Here is a 22,044-nt window from a genome sequence, read left to right on the forward strand (position 1 = left end):
CGGCTGGCAGCTTTGTACTCCTGGCGCTCTGACGTCAGGGAGCATGACTGAACAGCCGACGCCGGACCCAGACTTTGGGATTCTGGCCAACCGAGGGCTGCCTGCCGGCAGGAAGAACCCTACAGTGATGACTGCAACAGTGAAGACACTCTAACATCTACATTTATGGTAAGTGTACACAACTGTACTGTTATGGTTATAGAGCAAATTGAATACAGTAGTATGGGGGCCCCATTGAGTTGATATTAGAATAGAAAGAGCTTATATGGCAATTAAGGGTCAATGCCACCAGCCCGCCAGGATTGAACGATATGGTGTCCCTCACTAGCTATTTAAAATTGAAGGCTGAATATCGCATCTAAGTATGCTTCGTTAACATATGCAATTTTGTATGTACAGTATTTGTATTCACAACTAAATTTATTTCACTTGTATTTTATTTTTTTGGATTGGTAGTGAAATATTATGATTTAATGAATTTTAATAATTAGAAAGTACAGAGTTTTTGATTTTTTTTTTTTATTATAAAAATTATTTATGCAGTGTTATTTCTAGAAAGCAATAAGTAAAAAAGTAATTGGGTCCTTTTATACTGGTACCTGAATTTATATATAGGTATGCTTTCATTTTTAATGCAGTTTTTAATAGGTTGTTTTTGTTAGGGTACCAATTGTGTGTCTAATAGATAATTTAATGTGACTTTAAATTTTAGTAAGCGTTTAATTCAATTTAAAACAAGTCACATGATCCAGCTTGGCTGTATAAAGTTGTGGTTTGACAAATGATGTTATTCTGAAGTCGAGTGTAAAACTGACAAAAGTGCTAAATAAACTATTTACAGTTCCAGTTCCTGCGTTGTTGTGCGTTATCCTTTTTTGTTTCATCAGTTTACGTGTTTATTTAGGTATTATAAGTTAGCCAGCTGGTTATATCCTTGAGAGGCTATAGCCCATGTGGCTTGTACTATTGCAGCAGCAATCATATGAGCATCTACTGTTATAGTAAGTTTACTTACACAACTGTATTCTCTCTCTAGACTTTATTGTAACCATTCTCCACTGCTGTCTCATTGTAGTAGTTTTACCTAAATTCTAACAGCTCAAACTTGTCATTGTTATAATTCAAAAGTCTATAAAGCTTCCGCAACATTGATACTGTAGTTCCAGACTCCAAAGGTATAGCCTTGGTATATCCTATTAAAGGCTATTGCTTGGACTCCTTTTTATGCATAGACAGACAGACTCCAACCTGGCTTATACCTAGTTCTTCTCCTAACTATTCATTACCAGCCTGGCTTATACCTAATTCTTCTCCTAACTGTTCATTATTCAGTACATTCTATTTCCATTAATATAGCTATGGCCAAGAGAAGACCGCTGCATCTGAATACAAAGAATGCGTAGAAAACCTGGGTGAAAGACCGTCAATAGTAATTAACACTGAGTTTACGTAGACCTGAGAAGAGCACACACAATTACTACTAATATAGCCAAGACTGCATATCTCAGAAATGGAAAACTTTAGCTTATTTCTCATATTTAGTGTGGAAAGCCACCAAAACATTAATTAGCCACTTCAGTACTCCAGCAACAAACGTTTCCTCTTGAAATTCCAGCTTCTCTGCCTTTTCCTTCCAGACTACTTTTGCCGAGGAATGTAAACAATACTTACAGATCTTCACAAATCTGAGTTGATCCTCTTCACGTAATTATCCAGGTGTTAATATGGTATGAGCACCAACAAAGTACTGCTTAGCAGACGAACCCCACCTTCTATTTCAGAGAAATTTCACCCAATGAAAAGGGCTGAGTGCTCCACTTACTCAGTCCACAAGCATACATACATAAAATCTGTTGGCATATGGGCTTGTAAAAGGTATAGTGGCAGCATTGTCAAAGCATGTTGTTGCTACATGTGGCTGCTGTTGCATGTTTTCTTCATTGTGTGCAAGACCTCTTGAGAGGACCACCAAAATGGATCCTTTTACTACTGTTTTTGTCAGTATTGTCTACTGGCCACCAACCAGTAACCCTTAATGAAAAAGGGGCCTTTGATAGAGCTGTGATATTGAAATATAATAATGATATCAAAAGTGTCCAGGATATTGTTAAAAAATAATGTTTGTGTATTGTTAAAGCATTTGTTAGCATCCAGGGTAAAGCCCCTACTTTTATTTATCAAATAACTTTAAAGATATTTTTGAGAAAACAGAGAATATAAGTACCGATGGATTGCTTCAAAAATTGGGAATTATTAAATGAGGGGATGCATATACTGTGCTCTTTATTAAAGAAAAAAAATAAAGCCAGTGCTTTATTAAAAGCCCTACTTTGGATTAAATATAGATACAGAAACTACAGAAGTATATTGGTAATATATCAGGCTTGTTGCACATTTGGTAACATGTTGAGCTGGAAAAACTGAGAGGTGTTAGAGGTTTTATGGTTTTATGAACACTTTCATATAGTACACAGAGAACTGATACAAAAAAATTCTCAAGCAAACTTACTTGGATATGTATGTGTTTGATATAAATTTTCCATTTTGGAAATGGTTGACATCAGTAAAAGAGAAGACAGTTGGGAAACCAAATTAGAAGTCAGGGAACTGTTTTGGCCATTAAGGTTGGGCTCCTTGAGTTTCCAGGTCCAAATGAGTATATTAGCATTGCAAGTATACTAAAGCTGAGCTTGGTAAAACTATAGCTGGCTTTGATTTATTTTAGGGCTTTTTTAATGGGTCCCTGTCAGTAGCTCAAGTTTTCAGAAACTCAAAATTAATATGGTCGGGACCATATGATAAATTTTCTGAAAAATCAAAGCTTTTGAATAGAAACCGCTTTACGGTGAGGATCGGGGAATTTACCCTTTTCCCCCATTGTAGTACGATCTTGGAGTTGGCATGTATAGTATGCAGGGGGTGTGGGGGCTGTGCCCCCACATGGTGGGTACAAAGGGGCTTGCCCATGAAATGTGTATTTATGTCATCAAATGTTATAAATTAAATTTTGCAAGTTTTAAATTGATGTTTATAATGTTAGGTTTACGTATGTTGTGTCAACTGACTTACTAGATCATATCCAAAAACAAACGAAACAGAGTCCAAACTGGCCGTAATCTTTTATTATAAAACGTAAGCGCTTTCAGGTTAAAAAAAAACCCTTCATCAGACAAACTTCACATAACCATGACAGTCTTTAAATATTAAAACATTTCTAAAAGCAACCAATTACTTTCTATACTTGACCTGCCTTTTCTTTAAGGCTGGTTTTAAAGGTACATAACTATTTAACCCAGGTGGGTTGTCAACAGCCAACTGTTATGATCCATCTTAACTCTGCATACTCTGTATCATTGACAGTGCCCCCCCCCCTTTTATTTTCATCTGTGCAACATGCAGAACCATAAATGCAAAAGTATGATCTACATGGGTATGCAGAGTTGAGATGGATCATACAGTTGGCTACTGACAACCCACCTGGGTAATTAGTTCTGTACCTTTAAAACCAGCCTTAAAGCAAAGGCGGGTCAAGTATAGAAAGTAAATGGTTGCTTTTAGAAATGCTTTAATATTTAAAGACTGTCATGGTTATGTGAAGTTTGTCTGATGAAGGTTTTTTTTTTTTTGCTAAATAATTTTTATTTTTTTTTTGTTTGTAGACAAATTATGATACAGTAAATTTTAAATTACAATTCAAAATAAAAGAAAATAGTTAATAACTATAACAATATGTACAATATTTACAGGTGGTCCAATGAAAAGGATTAACCAATAAGGTTATAAAGAGGAATAATCTCATAGAACTAGTATAACCTTTACTGGCATATATTCACATAAGTTCATCTTAGTTTATGACATTTCAATTTCCTGTAGAAGAAATTCTGTCCTTTTGTAATGTGTCTATATAAGTATTAAGATTTTATTCCAAGGATTGTCTGTCCAACGTCTGGGAAAAATTCTTTCTTCTTTGACTTTTATTTCTTTCTGTGCAGATTCCTTTAATAGAGATATGAAGTCTTCATAGCTTGGAGGAACAGTGGATTTCCATTTTCTTGTTATACATTTTCTGGCTACAGCCAGAATAGACCATAAAATATATTGATCACTTTTACTCATAGTTACTGAGTCATCTACATTCAAAAAAATTAAAGATTTTGTTAGAACAAATTTATCATTATAAATGGCTTGAAGAAATCTATTAATATCTTCCCAGAATTTTTAATGCAATCATAAAATATATGTATCCAATCTGCCTTACAGTTTACAGTACATCTCCAGCATGTGGGCTTTTGGGCAGGGTCAAATTTGGCTATTTTATATGGTGTATAAAAGGCTCTATGTAAAAATTTCCATGTGAAGATTTTCCATATCTGGAAGTTTGATGTTAGCTTAACTGACAACAAAAGGTCATTTATACCTTCAGATGATAGATTTATTGTCAAGTCCTTTGTTAAAATGTTCACAACATTTTGACCTATTTTGGTTTTATACACTATTAAAATTTTGTATAATTTAGATATAGAAATTAGCTTATTATGATTTCCATAAATCAATTCTTGCATATATTTTATGAACTTAGGTATAGTATTAAAGCTTGAACCATTAATAATTCTACGTAAATCACTTGCATATTGTAGTATTTTTTGAAGTTCTGTTCTGTCTATTTCAGATATACTAAACTCATTTATTACTTGTTGGGTGGTTAAAGTACTGTGATTATTTAAGCATTGAAACCAGTAAATAAAGTTTTGGATTCCCAATTAATGAGTATTTTTTCTTGGATTTTTTTCTTTAAAATTCTTTGATGTTTTAAATGGTATTAAGAGATCGAACCATAATTTTATATCTGGATTTGTAATTATAAATTTTCTAAATAGATTATAAATATTATTCAGATATGATAAATTAGTGGGCTTTGTTGTTTTATTTTGTAAGCTATGACATAGAACATGCCAAAATATGTTGTTATAATTCTCCAAATCCATATTTTTTAATATTTTGTTTTCATTTAAGAAAAAAGTTAAATGTAAAATTTTCCATGCGGATGAATAATTTGGATTTACCCAATTTAGTATAAGTTTAATGATGGAAGCTTTAATATACGTTTCTATGTCTGGAAATTTAATTCCTCCCAAGTCCCAGGGTCTAATATAATGTGAGAATGCAATTCTATTATTTTTTGGATACAAAAGAAAATCCATTAAAAGTTTCTGTATTGTCTTTATAACTTTTTTATCTGGTAAAATAGGGATTGCTAATGCTATATAGTTTATTTGTGGTAGTAATATCATTTTTATTAACTGTAACCTATCTTCCAAGTTTAACATTAATTTATTCCAGCTATTGTTTTTGAATTATATTTTGGATTTTATTATAATTTAAGGTCATGGTAGTATCTATGTTCTCAGGTATAAGAATTCCTAGATATTCTAGTGAAGAAACCTTTTCTCCAATTATTTGATATTTATTCAGATGCATGTCATCTATTTTATTTAGAAGTATATGTTTTGATTTGGATTTATTAAAACAAAGACCTGAAATGGAAAAAAAATCTTCTACTTGTTTCTCTAATCCTTGCATGGACTCTTCATTAGGTCTTAAAGTCAGCAATATATCGTCAGCAAATAACATGATTTTAGAATTAAATTTATTGTAAAAGTTAATTCCTTCTATTTTTAGATCACTTATTGCAGACGCAAATAATTCTATCGCCAGGGCAAACAGGATGGGAGACATAGGGCAACCTTGCTTAGAGCCTTTAGTTATTTTGAAAGCTTCCGAGGTAAATGGGCCTAATTTTACATAAGCCAGGTTGTCTTTATATATATTCTTTATTAAATTTATAAAGTTTAATGGGAATTCCAAAAGTTCCAAAATTTTAAATAGATACTTCCAGTTTACCGAATCAAATGCTTTCTCTATATCTAATGTGATTATAAGAGCTTCTGAATTGTCTCTGTTCAAGGCCTCTATAATGGTTAAAATTCTCTGAATATTGTCATATGTGTGTCTTCCAAATATAAAGCCTGTTTGGTCTTCATTTATGACTTGATGAAGGTTTTTTGTGACCTGAAAGCGCTTACGTTTTATAATAAAAGATTACGACCAGTTTGGACTCTGTTTCGTTTGTTTTGGGATTTGTTCTTGCAAGAGGTTCGAGAGGAGTCCTTAAGGGAAGCCAAGAAGCTTGTGTTTTGCTACATTTGGACTTACAAGATCATGTGACTTTGTTAATTTTTTTTATTTATATTTAAGTGAACAGCTGATATAGGCATTTGTTTATTTTGAAGAAGTGTGGCTTGTATTATCTGGCAAAAGCACTAAATTATTAGATTTTATAAAATAGAAGTGGATTGTTTTGCTTTTGACTCCTGTGTTAGCAGAATTTCTTCTGGTTACTGGTTTTATTTACTCTGTGCCTATGGATGTTGTACTTCAGTTTTCATTAAGTATTGTCTGCTGACACAGACTCCATGGTTAGGATTTTGTGACTGGATTACTAAGTTTATTTCTGCATTCCTTCTAATGAACCCATTCATGCCAATTTTGAAGTGAAGTGGAGATTTTTAGGATATTGTTTTGTAACAACTCAAAACCATTCATGCAAGTAAACTCTAGTACACAAATGTACCAGCTTTTCTCAACTCAACATCACTCATATTTGAGGAATCCTGGAGAGTAGATCTCTCGGTACTTGCCACATTTTCACTTACAGAGCACCTAATTTGGAAACTTGGAAGCAGAGCACAGTCTCATTTAAATGGACCCAACTTCCGAGTAACATCTAAAATATATGTAGGTACTTGCCATGCAAGCTGATCTTCAAAAGGTCCCTGTGCAGTAGCTAATTTATTTCTGCTTTATCGTCCCTATGTCAGCCAGTTCCAACTGTCACATTAGTCATGTTTTAAGTAAATCAAGTATGTAAATGCATATATGTTTTCTTGCAAGTTGCACAAGCTAGGGCAGTTGGGAGTGCACAGTTTTCAACCCTGGTGTCAAGGGTGCTAAGCATGAAACAAAGGGAATGCAGTCTGATTGTTTGTTCTCATGAGTTTTCTTTCAGAAGAGGTGTATGACAGGCATAGGATGGTTGTACTCAAGTGTTACTGGCATTTGTAAGTCTTCTTGAAGATCAGCTGACACAAGCAGAACTCTTGTATCTGCCCCCCCCCCCCCCCGGTGCCTTTCCATTCTGTCCAATGCTGAAATTAATTAACTTTCTACAAGCTCTTTTGTCTTTCTTTGTGGCATTCTCTCAGCAGTTGCCTCTATCCCCAGGTGAAACAAAAATATGTAAAATTACCTGTTTTGTGTAGAAAATTCATTGAAAATGTGTAAGAACTGATGTCCATTAAACAGGAGTATGTTTCTGCCTAACAGCATGTTTAAAATTTCATGTCATATGCAGTCCATTATATATTAATGAAGCGCAGTAATTACTGACATCTTGCTGCATTGTCCCACATCGTGTTAGTAAAGTTTAGTAAAAGAATACATTTCCTTGTTTCTGCTTTTCATTATTTTCTAGGATTTCCCATGGATATTTGCTGATGAACAAGAAGTACATATGCGTGACCCCAGGCTCATTCCGCTAAAGACTTTGACATCAGATATTTTAAAGGTATGGAACCAAAGAAGAACAATGTTGTGGTTAGTTCACATGCTGCAGTACCTGGAATTCTTGTAAAGTAAGCATTTTATGTAAGAATTGAAATGGACTTGTGTTGAATAAAGCCCATTTAGTAATGAATTTATGTTTAAAAAAAAAAAATCTGGTATTCACAAAGACAGTATGTATAACCATGCATACATTTAGCACACTGTCTTTGGTATGCTGCCAGGGATTCCTGTGAGTAAATGAACTTGAGTCAAGGTACTCCCTGCGGCACACTATCTCTGTCCCATTTTCTTGTAGTGCACAGATGTATGCTAGACAGTGCCAGACTAGTGTCAAGCTCAGCAGGGTCTTTTTTCCCCCCGCTGAATCTGCCAAGCCCATTCCCTTGGCTGTCGTTTTGCTAGATAGTAGGTAGGGACAGTGGGAATCTCATTCATCCATTCATGCACATCACTAATTAGATGATGAGGCATTTGGCTACCTTAAGAGAGCCCTAGTTACTCCCACTGTTTACTCTCACTTCATTGAATTTCTTCACTTTAGCATTCAGAGCACCAGGCAAAAATCCCATTGCGTCAATACCCATCTCGAGCCTTCTCGATGCTTTGTTTTAATTAAACAGTCAGACTCCCCTGGTCTGCACCAGTTCTAAATCAGCTGCCAGTTGCCGGATGATGCAGGATGCTGGTCAGGACTGGCGCCTGCCACTGGCTTGGTGATCCATAGGAAGGGCCCGGCATGCATCCAGAGTTGCCGCCGGCATCCCCCCCAAGAGTGGTGAGCACAGCGAGGGGCAACTCCTTGTCCAGCCACAGCGCGCACCCAACCCCGCTTCATGCCTTAGCCTGATAGATGGAGCCCATAGAGCCAATCCTTATCCGGAAGTTACGAATCTGCTTTGCCGACTTCCCTTACCTACATTGTTCTAACATGCCAGAGACTGTTCACCTTGGAGACCTGCTGCGGATGTGGGTACGGCCCAGAGCGAGACTTAACACCCTCTCCCCCAGATTTTCAAGGGATGCCGAGAGCTCACCTGACGCCACTGGAACCATGACACTTTCCAGGGCATGGACTCCTCTCTTGGGGCAACACCATTCCATGGCACCCTGCCCTTTACAATGAAAAGGAATCTCTCCCAGGGGCCCCCGCTGCCTTCTCCAGGATCATTTGCGTCACTGCACTGGTTACCGTGAGGTGCCTGTCTCTGCCACTCCAGATTCAGGGATCTGAACCAGACTCCCTTTCAGTCAGCTGAGGGCGACTGAGGCCATCGTCTGTCCCTTCGGAATGGCACTCGCCTATCTCGCAGGACCGACTGACCCATGTTCAACTGCTGTTCACATGGAACCCTTCTCCACTTCGGCCTTCAAAGCTCTCGTTTGAATATTTGCTACTACCGCCAAGCACATACACCAAATGTCTGAACCTGCGGTTCTTATCATACTGAGCAGGATTACTATCGCAACAACACAATCATCAGTAGGGTGTAAAACTAACCTGTCTCACGACAGTCTAATCACAACTCGCGTTCCCTATTAGTGGGTGAACAATCCAACGCTTGGTGAATTCTGCTTCACAATGATAGGAAGAGCCGACATCAAAGGATCAAAAAGTGACTTTGTTATGAACGCTTGGCCACCACAAGCCAGTTATCCCTGTGATAACTTTTCTGACACCTCCTGCTTAAAACCCAAAAAGACAGAAGGATCATGAGTCTCCACTTGCACAATCTGTATTCTTACTGAAAATCAAGATCAAGCAAGCTTTTGCCCTTCTGCTCCACATGAGGTTTCTGTCCTCCCTGAGCTTACCTTAGAACACCTGCATTACTATTTGACAGGTGTACCGCCCAGTCAAACTCCCAACCTGATACTGTCCCAGGAGTGGTTCGCACCCGGGCACTTGCAGCCAGAAGCGGGAGCCCCCCGCCTCACCGAGTAAGTGAAAAAACAATAAGGTATTTGCTTGCCTGGGCCTAGAGGTAGTTATGTATAGCCTGATAGTGATACACAGTCTTATTGTGGAAGGCTGTTGTGTACTGTGTAACTTGCCTTACCAAAAAAAAAATGACAGCAACTACTTGGTAAGGCATACTTTAGTACTTGGCTGCCTTACACAGTAGCACAGTAGGCTGCAGGAATGATTGTGATTCAGGAGTCATTCCATATGTCTGCTGCGCTGGTGTCACTGCTACCGTGTTGGGTAATGGGGGATCTGGCACCCTTGGAACTCGTCTGCATCTCAAGGTGGGACTGGGATAAGGTAGTGTGCTGGTAGCAAGTTTGTCTACATTGTACAGAACTCCATTGCTGTTAAGGAGTTTCCTGGCATACAGTAGAGGTGTAAGGATGGGATACAGTGTTGACCAGTACTGTCTGTTAAGGAGCATTCTAGCCGGGGAGGGTGGAATCACTACAGCCTTCAGTGTTACATCATATATTAGTATGCCATTTGACTCCTGTAGTGTACCTACATGGACCAGCACATGCTGCAGTTGAGTGGGCTTTGTGAATTGTGCCTACTTGGGAAAAGTCATTTGCATATTTGCTTAGTGCCTGAAGAACTTCTTACATGCAGTGAGGTCTTACTCCATTACGTACTACTGCTTCATGAGTTATAGTTGGACTGTTGTACACAACAGTGTGGCATATGCAATCTATACAATGGTGCACATGCATTATGAATAGCATGTTAAACTAGGACTTGTATTATTACATGAGCTGTAGATCCCACTAGTGGGCTGCATGATATGCCATACTGATATTACTAGCAAGAGTTTGGTGAGGTTCAGGTTGTACACAGTGGGCCAGAAGAAAGACCTAGGAGTAGTCTCCTGTGAGCATTTGGGCACCAGGAAGAAAGTGACTGACAGTTGACAGAGGACTAAAGGCTCTGAGATGTTAAACTGCTTCTTTTGCATGGGTACAGAGTTTGATTCTTTCCATGTTTATTTGCCTACTATGTGACTCTGAGCAAGTCACTTAATCAGACAATGCTCCCAAGTCTGCCCTTGGAAAGAGATAGTTGTATCCAGTGGGCTGACCTGGTCAACAAACAGATAAAATTTAAACAAAAAAGGGCAGCCAATGTCAATTAGATGCTGAGTTTCAGGACTAGTGGAATTGACTGCATGGAAATAAGCACAGCTTTACAAATTGTAAAAGTACTGAAAATTTGCATATAGCACCCATATTCTGTCCAGTTCTGGAGACCAAATGGGGAAAAGACCGCCAAACAGGTGGAAAAGGTTCGGAGGAAGACAATCCGTATGATTAGTGGTTTAGAGAGAATGAGTGTTAAAAGTAGTCTGGCTGTGTTTTCTTTAGAGACTAGGAAGGAAATAGAATGTGCTTTGAGCACATAAGGCCAGAAGTGGAGTGTGTGAAGAGGTGGAGCTGTGGAGGAGAGGAGTAGAATGGAGACGTTTGTCTCTGTGTGATAGAAGTGTGATGAGAATGCAGAATGAGCTCCATGAAAAGGTAGAAAGGAAATAATTTCTTAGGGCAGGGAGAAAAAAAAACACTGCAGAGAGGATGCAGCCACAGGGTGCCAGCTGCAACAGCTTGGCAAAACAGATTAGCAGGTAGTCTTCTACAGGGAGCATATGTTTATATCTAGTTCTGTTCCTGACTGTAAAAGTCTTTACCTTCTTGGTTATGATGCAGTGCATTTTGTGTACCTTTAAAGCTGTTAAAAATCCTCATGATCTCCATTGGCAAAGTTATTTAACAGACAGCTTTCCTATCACCAGGAGTCTGTGATACACACACTTTCAAAATTAAGCAGGGTATGATTTACCTTGTAGTCATAGTTAATAGAGCATCATCATTGTCATAGCTGTTTTACCTATTTTGGCATCTGCAATCTAGTGCTCCCAATCAACAACCCCAGTAGTATATTTGTGCAGATGTTAATATGTCTATGATGCTCCTAAACAGGTTTGCCTCATGCTCTTTTCACTTTTGTTGGAGTGGTGTATATCACCTTTTAGTTTATTTGATAGACTTTGTTATTTTCATAGAGCCTGAGTCAGTTTAATTTTCCAGAGCTTCATGACAATTGACTTTTTACAATCTTTAGGTTAGGACATATTAAAAATGCTATGTTAGCACAAAGTTTATTTCTTCATGACCTTCCAAGTGAGTACCTTAAGAAAACAAACAATAGCATTACCTATCCTGTCTCTGTCCTTATAAATAGTTCAGTAAAGGAGTCAAACATGTCCTCTCTCTGGAAAGGTTGCACATTATCCATTTGCACAAAGGAGGAAATTCAGCAGACATTACTAAATTTAGAGCTTTAGCAGTCTTATCCCCCCCTCCAAAATCCTTGAAAAATGTATTCAAAAAACATTTCTAAACTGTCTCCTGCAGGAAGAATGCCTATTCCCCAGACAACATGGCTTCTGACCTTCTTATAGTAGTAACACTGCACTTCTAACCTATATAGATACTATCTATAAAATTAGAGATAACAGACTAGTCGCCTCCTCCTTATTTCTAGACTTTTCTAAAACCTTTGGTACAGTTTGTCACAACCAGCTTCTACTTCATATGTCTTCATTAGGTCCGTCTGTACCTCCTATGCTTCAAAAGCTGCTTATCCAATAGGTATCAGTCAGTAAAATGGTACTCTACCCTCTTTCCATACCTCCCAGTCACCACCGGTATACCACAAGGCTCTATCAGTCATGCTCTCCTTTGTAATATTGTCACCAACATAGTCCACACATCCACACAGAGAAGTAGATACCAAACAGGAGAGGTCCCAGGACTGAACCCTGTGGTACTCCACTTGTCACTGGTTTGAAGTCCGATTTGGAGTCTGCAACTTTTACAGTGTGGGTTCTGTCAGTGAGCCAGTTGGCAACCCTTCTTATGACATAAGGATTTATACCTAGTTTAGTGAGTTTATCTATAATTCCAGAATGGGGAATGGTGTCGAAAGCTTTGGCGAGGTCAAGATAGACCGTGTGAACCACCTTACCCTCGTCTACAGCTTTGGTGGCTGCCTCAAAGAAGTTGATCAGGTTCAGGAGGCATGATCTGCCTTTCACAAACCCCCAAACTGGGTGGGGTCCAGAGTTTGAAGGTTATCAATGTCTTTGTTTGAGTCCCATAATGATACAGACCAAGCTTGTCAGGCTACTAGGGCGATAGTTCTGGGATCAGTGGTGGCTCCCCCTTTGTGGAGTGGGATAACTGTTGCTGTGCGCCATTCAGTGGGCACAAAGCCTGATATGAGGCTATGATTGAACATGGTGCTTAGGTGGGGAGCCAGTTTGTTCTGAAGTTCATGTAAAACGCAGCCTGGGATGTTGTCCGGTCCCATGGATGCTGTGTTTTTGGCTTTAGAGAGTGCATCTTTTACCAGCGTACTTGTGATTACAGGGACTCTGCATTCTTCCTGTATAGATATGGGCCCTTTAGGGGGTGAGAGGGGGTTAAAGTTAACACTGAACCTATCTGCCAGGATGTTGGCAATGTCATTTGGTTCTGTAATTTTCGTGCCGTTGTGCTGCAACTCAGAGCAGATCTGGGTGTTGCCGTTGAGATTCCTGACATAGCTATAGAATGCTTTGTGGTTGTCCTTAGAGTCAGTGGGGATTTTGTTTTCATAGCTAGCTTTGGAGGATCTTATGAGGTATCTTAGCTTCTTACTGAGGTTGACCAAGGAGCTCCTCCACTCATGGGATTTTACTCTCTTTTGGAACAGTTTCTTCCTTCTGTTGTAGAATTTGTTTATGGTAGGGGACCACCAGATTGGCTTCCATTTTTGGAGGATAGAGTCTTGGTTCCGTTTGGGATAGCACGATCCACGCACCTGTGTAAGTGCTTATAGAGTGCATTTGTGTAGGATTCAGCAGTCGTAACTGTGTTGTCCATCTGCATGGGTGTCATGAAGTTCGCCACTTTTGTCTTAAGAAGCATGAAGTTGGCTTTGGGTGGGGGTGGGATGTGGATATCTAGGGTGATTAGCTTATGGTCGGATCTGACCAACGAGGAGTTGACTTCAGGTGTGGAACACCAGTCACTCGTGTTGGTAATGACTAGGTCTAGGGTATTGTTGCCCCTGGTGGGGGTGTGGATAAGTTGATCCAGGACATTGGAATTTATGAATTCCAGAAAGAGTTGAGCAAAGGAGTTGGTACAAGAGTAGGTTTCCCAGTTAATGGTGGGGTAGTTGAAATCGCCCATTATTATGGTGTTTTTTGAACCCTAATATTTTCCAGTATATCAAAAAAAAGAGGAGTGGGAGTCCTGGGGCATGTTCTATAGCAAGCTACAATTTGGATTGCAGTTTTGCCGAGAGTTAGTTGCACTTGGATAACCTCGGATGCATTATGCTGTGGCTCCACACTTATTTGCACATCTGACAGCATGGCACACCTCCAAATAAATTACTCAAATCTTTAACAATCACTGAAACATGGCTTTGTATTTCACCTGGCTTTGTAGCCTACCTGGACCTCGCAAAAGCCTTCGATACAATACCCCACTTGGGCATTATAGATAAGCTCACCAGCTTAAATATAAACCCCTATGTCACTAGATGGGTTGCAAACTGGCTCAAGGACAGAACCCACATGTTTAGAATTGCTGGAGCCATGTCAGACTCCAAACCAGTTACAAGTGGCATCCCACAAGGCTCAGTCCTGGGACATCTCTTGTTCGGTATATATTTCTCGGAGGTACAGGCCAACACGGAAGGACTGTGGCTGACCAAGTTCGCAGATGACTGCAAACTGGGCACCATAATAGACTCTCCAGCCGAGACAAGCATCCTCCAAAAGGGCCTCATAGAAACAGACAACTGATGCCAGAGCCATGGCCTCAAGCTAAACGCCAAAACGTGTATAGTCATCCCTTTGACAAAAACAAAGTGCCCACAAATTACCACATAGGTGGTAATCCATTAAGTACAGAAGAAGTAATTAGGGGCCTGGGGACCCAAGTTGATAGCAATCTCTCATTTGACAACCACGTGGCCAAAGTGGTTAGAAAAACATTTTATATAGCCCACCTAATCATGAAGGGATTCACATCTAGATCAGGGGAGGTCATCGTGCCTCTTTACTCATCCCTCATCAGGCCCATAATTGAGTACAATGCCCCTTTCGGGATGTACCTTACCTGGAGCAACTGGAAAGACCCCAAAAGTACCTCACCAAGAAGATCAAAGGGCTCAAACAGATGCCATATGCTGCCCGGTTAAAGAAACTCAAGCTCTACTCAGTGGTATACCGCCTGCTCAGAGGCGATCTGTGCCTGACGTATAAAGCCATGTCCAACCCGGAATTAATGGACATGCTGCACCTCAGAAAATCCAAATCCCATCAAGCTACGCGCTCGAGAGACTTCAACCTCAGCACTGAAATAAATAGGACATGCTGGAGGGACAGATTCATAACACAGAGGCTCCCTTCACTCTGGAATAAAATCCCAGTCCAGGTTAGGCAGAGTCCCTCATTGACTCTCTTCAAGAGGAATCTTGATGAGTGGATGGGAAATCGTAGGTTTACCCCGGCTGTCACTTCTGTGTCACTGTTAGACAGAGGCACAGTATACTAACCTCGAAAAAGGGCATAGCAAAATTAATTTAAAATGGGTGGCGAAAGCCAAACACACTCTGGCTAGGCTTATAAATACCCTAGGGCAGATAGCCTAGTATGAACCTATGAACAACTCATGTTCCACCCTTAAAAAAAACTCCTCTCTCGTTAATACAACTATTGAATCACTTCTCATAGCAAATTATTAGGGATGGTCATCTTAAATTTGACCTGCATATACAAAATTGCATAAGAAAAACTCTTCAAAACCAGGGATGCTTTACAGAGTCAAACTCTCACCAACACATCTAAAACTGCACTCAACGTTACTTCTCTCCTCCCCACACTTCTTCATGGAGCACCCATCCTTACTAACCTCCAAACATCACAAAAATCAAAACGAACTTTGCTATAACAAAGTTGCTAAATTTGCCAGTAACCGTTCCAGAATCCACTACTGTATAGCACTAAAAAGCTTGACTTGGTTAGAACTACCACATCAACTAACATATACACACCTTCTTACCACCTATAAAATTATCCAGCATCCATCTGCTTGTCCAGCACTAAATACCATTCTACACAATGTGTTCTCAGTTGGTCATTCAAATCCACTGACCAAAAACTCCTGTCTGTCTGTCCACAAACCTGTCGTATCTGTTAGGCCTGGAACGTCTTACCTGCATCCGTCAGGTCAGTACCCTCCATCCCATCCTTCAAAACCATTCTGACAGACTTCCTAGCCAAAGTCTTTCTGTGCTGTTGCTCATCACCAGGGTAAACCATATCTGTAAATGTCAACAACTATCTATTCATAACTTTCATCTTCGTACTGTGATCATTTTCCGCTGGCTTTCTCTCAATATACCATAACCCTGCTTTTCTCTCACTTCATAGTGCAATTCCTGTTCATATTGTACTAACTTCCCTTTAATTTCTCTATAAACTGGCTAGAATTTATCTAAATATTGTCATTGTCATATAACTTGTATCTGTTAAGTGTTTTCATATTGTGTCTAATTTGTTTATTTAAATTGTATATGTTTTTCTATTATTTTTGAATATTTATTGTTATTAAAATGTTTTGTAATATTTTGGAGCTTGGAACTTTTTTCCTGGGCCTCTGCTGCTGTCCCGCTAATCAAATGTTAAATAAAAGTAGAATAAATAATACAATTGAGTGAATGCAGTGAAAGTATACTCTGCATATCTACAAACGTTTTACTTGTAATTTTTTCAGATGCAGTTGTACGTGGAAGAGAGAGCTCAGAAGGTGCCTTGAAATGTGTGTGTTTGGCCTGTTTAAAACTCCATCATTGATGCAGCTGGTGTAATCGGAGACTTGCGTTTCTGTCTTGCAACGTGCTAGTGTGCTGATGATCTTGAATTAATTTGAAATGAGCACTTACAGGGGGTTATATTTTGCAGTTATATGTCAAGCCCCTTATGGATATCTGGACTTATCAAAGACTGTGTGCCTGTGACTTGGTACTTCTTCACATCCTCATTAGATGACTACGTCATTTGCCTTTGATCACTTGCCTGGAAAAAATTACATTTTTTTATGTATACATGTTTGGACGTGTAACAAACTGAAATGGTAAACTCAGCACTTGTTGAAGTAAGGACTAAAAATGTCTTTCTGCAATATTCTAGTCATTAATACAAGGAAAAGGTATTTGGAATATGTCTTATGCAACAAATATCATTCTTTCTTACATAAGTTTTTGTTATAAAGCAGTACTTATTTTCCTAATAAAACGGAGAATGTGGTGCTGCCCTTCCAGTGTGTGACACTGTGTTACATAATTTTCTTGAGTTTACTGGACAGTTGCCACCTTTATTTTTGAAATTGGTTTTACTTATAAAATACTTGACCTGTTTGTGTTTCCTGTCCTTGCGAAATATTATTGATCACTTTGTCTCTCCCATCCATATAGTTATATATACTGGGGTATATTAACCACACATTACATCTCTTTGTATACCTAGACATTTACAGATTTTTTCATATTGAAACATAATTGCAGATTTTGCTTTCTTTCTGTGTTGCAGTAGCTTGAATTACTTGGTGCTGTATTTATTCTTTAAGAAACTATTTAAACACAGACCTCTGCACTGTGAACAATGTATGTTAATGTTTTTCCATTCTTCTGAAGCCTGTTGTTCGTATGCTGTATATGTCTGTTGTAACTTGCATGCATCCATTTGTCTGAGGCATATTAAAAAAGTTAAAGCATAGTCGTAATGGCTGTCAAGATAAACATGAATTAAAAAAAAAACTGATCTTTTTATGCTTGTATGATTTGGCCTGTCAGTTCTTTGAGACATTGGAACCGTTGCCTGTTTAATCCATCTCCATTTCCTGATAAGGATGGGAAGGCTTTTGATAAGTTTTGGATGTCTGTATGCCTCTGCAACTTTAATTTTTAAAAAGTTAAACTCTCAGGCTAATATGCTGAAGTTTATCCTGGCTAATTGTGAAAGAATGATAAATGTTTTGGCATCGCTTTCTGGCTGTGCGGAGAAATTTGCATTGTGTAATTTAGTTTCTTCTGTTTCACAAGTTAGTACTCATTGGTTAAATGTTCATAAGTTTATAGGAGGTTAATAGGCAGGCTGTTGGCCCTGGGACCTTTATAAGCCTAGCAATGTTATACCCTTGTTCCCTTATTGACTGAGTTGTATGGCTTATATTTACAGTGCGTGTCTATGATCAGCCCCGACTGCCCTTATCCAAGAGGGACATAGGTGATACCCTGGGGGTAAATTTACAGTCTCCCATCCAGTTGCCTAAGTTACACTTAAATAGGGTCATTGAGGAGCTCTGTTTTTGGGAGCTTATTCCAGAGGAGTGGCAATCTCTGGGAGACGTATCTGTCTCTCCAGCATGTCCTGTTAATGTCACAGGCTAAGGTTAAGCTCCGTAGAGCAAGTGAATCTTGTCCCATTTTACTTGCAGATGTGCAGCCTTTCCTTTAGGGCAGGGTCCGAGACTGCTCTATAGGCCAGGCACAACTCTCCTCTCAGCAGCCTGTAAGATTCAGAGTACAGTGACAGCGCTTTCAGTCTGTCCATGTAGGTCATGTATTGAAGGCCGTGAATTTTCTTGGTGAGAAACCTGTGAGGTCTCTCCAGCTGCTGCAGGGGTCTGGTGAGGTACATACAGAAGGGAGCGTTGCACTCTATTAGTGGTCTGATGAGTGGTGAATACAGGGAAGTTATAAAGTCCTTAGCTCTGGATGCGATGTCCTTACTTACGAGGTGTGTAATGTAGAAAGCCTTCCTTACCACTGTGGACACATGGTGATCAAAGTTATAGTTGCTGTCAACGTGTGTTCCCAAATCTCTCACCACAGGGTTTGAACTAAGGGGGATACTATTAATATTGTAATTTTCAGGGACTTCCCCTTTGCTGAAAAGGATAACGCATTTTTTGCATTTAGTTTTAGTCCATGGCTTTAACACCAATCATTTGTCTGTGTAAGCCCTTTCTGTAGTATGTCAACATCACTGGGGTCTCAGTGATTGCACCCAGTTTGCAGTCATTGGCGAACTTGGTAAGCCACACTTCATCTATTTTCATCTGGACTTCTGAGAAATGGATTCCAAACAGTAGGGCGCCTAGCACAGATCCTTGTGGTACACCACTGGTAACTGGTCTGCTAGTAGAGGTGGAATCCCCAACTTTGGCTGTATGGGTTCTGTCACTGAGCCAGTTGGCTACCCATCTAGTGACATAGTTAATTCCCAGCTGGGTGAGTATCTCAATGATGCCTGAGTGAGGAATTGTGTCAAAAGCCTTGTTTAAGTCAGGGTAGGCTGTGTATGTACTGTTTTAGCCATCATCTAGGGCTTTGGTTACATTCTCAAAGATGTTGACCAGGTTTAGTAAGCATGATCTACCCTTAAAGTCAAATTGGGTTGGGTCAAGAGTTTGAGGGTCACCTTTGTCTTCCTTTATAAGGTTCATGATAATTCTTTCCATAGCTTTGCAGATAAGGCTGGTTAGGCTTTGAGTCTATAGTTCCCAGGGTCAGTTGATGGACTCCCTTTGTGCAAGGGAATTACTGTTGCTGGTTTCCACTCTGTCAGGACAAAGCCAGGACTTAGACTGTGGTTGAAGAGAGTGCCAAGTGGCTCATTCGGTCCTGATTTAGATGATTTAGTAGGCAACCAGGGATGTTATCCGGCCCCATAGAGGCTGTGTTTTTAGCCATGGAGAGTGTGATTATGACCTGCTGTTTGGAGATGCTAGGTATAGGATTGGAGATAGGTATGCTTTGGAGTATGTCTGGTGGGGACAGGGGGGCTGAAGTTTGTGCCATATCTGTCTGCAAGCTGGTTATCAATGTTCTCAAGGTCAGTATGAGTGGTACCTTCCACTGTTAGTTCAGCACAAAGCTTGGGCCTTCCCTTTTAGATTTCTGACATAGCTAAAGAATGCCTTGTGATTATCCTTAGCTAGGGATGCTAGTTTAGCTTCATATTTGTCTTTAGGGGATTTTACGAGATATCTAATTTGCTTGTTCAAGGTATGGAGGGTGTCCTTCCTCTGCTGAGTCTGTTCCCTCTTGTTCTTGGACATTAGTTTCTTCTTGTTGTATAACTGATTTATGCTCTGATGTCCACCAGGGTGGCTGTTTTTTTGTGAGGGCCTTTTTTTGATCCATTCAGGTACATCTGAGCCTATATATTTGTATAGGTGTTTATACAAGGCATCTGTGTACACCTCTGTATAACAGTCATTAACAGTGGTAGCAGGGGGTTTGAAACTATTTATGCCATCGCTTAGGAGACTTTAGTTTGGAGACATTTTTCATCCTTTTTGCTCTTGAAGGGTGTTCAGGTATGATCATTACTTCGAACGAGACTGATTTTTGATCAGACCTTACCAGGGAGGGCAACACAATGGGTAGTGAAGAGACCCCCTATATTGGTGAGTACTATGTCTAGGACATTTGAGCTCCTTGTTGGGGTGCAGACTATCTGTTCAAGAGTTTGTATCAACAAAGTCCAGGAACCTTAGGGTAAATGTGTTTGTGCTCATATATGACTCCCAGTCGATGGAAGGATAGTTGAAATCATCCATGACCAAAGTGTTTGGCTGTATAGTGAGTGACTCAAGTAGATCCAGGTAGGCAGAGTGGTTCTCGTGATTCATGGTGGGGCCCTGTCGCTAACAATGATATGGAAGGGGATTTTACCTACAGTTAGTTGAACTTAGAGTAGCTCTAGGGAGTCCGTACTGTTTGACCAGTCTTGAGATGTATTTGTCTTTAATGAAAATGGATACACCTCCACCTTTGGTTCTTTCATGCTTATTTTGAAATGTCAATGTGTGGAAGGCATTGGAGCCTTGCATGGCCGGGGTGCTTTCTGCGACATTGAACTGAACCATGTTTCTGTGACTGTACAGACATCGGCATCATCCAAGGTAAGTAGTATTTCCAATGAGTACAGTTTTTAAGAAAGTTGCTATATCTGACAGCAACCAACACTTTAATACAAAATAAAACCTCCAGTAAGCGCTTTCGTCTCCTCTATTTAAAACACAGAGACTTCTTCAGACTGACAAACTAATTTCACAACTTTTAAAAGTCCTAAAAGCATCACATGACCTACTCTAAGCATTACATGATTAATAAAATTGTATACATACTTTAAATTTATAATAATAAATTATTTGTAGTTAAAATCAAAGCTTATTTCATTTGGTGTAGTGTTCGTTGCTGCTTAGAGGGCAGTTTCCAATTTAGACTGCTAGCATTAAGCAGCATAACTGTTAAAGTGGAACTACACTATTCAGGTAGTCTGTACCTCTACTCGATGAAGACACAGACAGTTCTGCTGTTACGACATTCATTTTACTGCACACAAGGTTGACATCTGGCTTAACAATGAAAGGTATATACATAAAAACGTACTTCAGCTTAGAATAATCAGTCTCTCGTACAAAAGAAAAAGTCCCAATCTTTATAGTATCTTTTCTGCCTGCATCAGCAGTTTTGAGAATTTGCCAGAATAATGAGTCTGGTGGCAGTTTGTTTTCCATATCTTAAACATTCTGTTCCTGAAGAATAACTTTTCGTCCTTGGCCTGTCTTGCTTATCATATTGACGAGATACAGCTGAATATAAGAGTTCATCTTGACCTGCTTGTAGATTATAAATTTTACAAGCTGCACAGTTTACAAGAGATAAAATAATTTACTTCTGATTCTTATTAACAATGGATGCCAAGCTATATGTTTTTTTGCCAAGTCAGTTAACTGTGTGCACTGTACACCCTGAAATGCAGAACATTTATGTTACATTTTCAGAAAAAATCCAGTGAAGTCCATTTTTAACCTGTTTTTTACTGTCACAGTAACCTTGAGTTTGTCTCTAGTGGATTTTTTAGGTCGGGAATTTTGTTGTTATGGCATTACCTTTGCCAGTAACCAAAAGCCAAGAGGCAACAGGTGAAGACCATCTCTGGCAAAGCAGGGTAGTCTGTCAACCATATCTTCCCAGGCTGACAAATACTGGATTCCCCTAGATTGACACCAGACGCTGTGCCAATTGTTGAAGTCTATCATTTTTTTGTTTATATTGAGGCATCATTCTGGGTGAAGGTAGAATGCTGCTCAGGGCTAGGGACCTACCTGCCGGAGATACACAGAGAGCACGGTCATGTCTCTCTTCATATAGTCCAGTGAGGTATGTCTCAAGTCATTCACTCCAACATGGACTATGACAGAGTCATAAACAGTATTTGTTGAGAGACTTGAGTGCATGTGTGATCTAATGGATCCTAGCACCTGACAGGCAGCTGACTGTGATCATCTCCTTGTCCAGCCTGTGTGTCACTATGGAGTCACCTGTGA

The 22,044-nt window shown here is 39.4% G+C and overlaps 1 protein-coding gene across 1 annotated transcript in view; it reads left to right on the plus strand.

The window, feature by feature from the left end:
- The window catches only part of MAD2L2 (mitotic arrest deficient 2 like 2), a 294,862-nt gene extending 277,394 nt beyond the window's left edge, over nt 1–17,468 (plus strand). The window contains exons 7-8 of the mRNA XM_044075212.1: nt 7,532–7,624; nt 16,417–17,468. Of these exons, the coding sequence (XP_043931147.1) occupies nt 7,532–7,624; nt 16,417–16,458 (135 nt within the window). The 3' untranslated portion in view covers nt 16,459–17,468. The remainder of the gene's footprint in view (nt 1–7,531; nt 7,625–16,416) is intronic.
- The last annotated feature ends 4,576 nt before the right edge of the window (nt 17,469–22,044 follow it).

This window comes from Protopterus annectens, chromosome 1.part1, assembly GCF_019279795.1.
Source record: "Protopterus annectens isolate FY-2018-M chromosome 1.part1, PAN1.0, whole genome shotgun sequence".
Classification (NCBI taxonomy): domain Eukaryota; kingdom Metazoa; phylum Chordata; order Ceratodontiformes; family Protopteridae; genus Protopterus; species Protopterus annectens.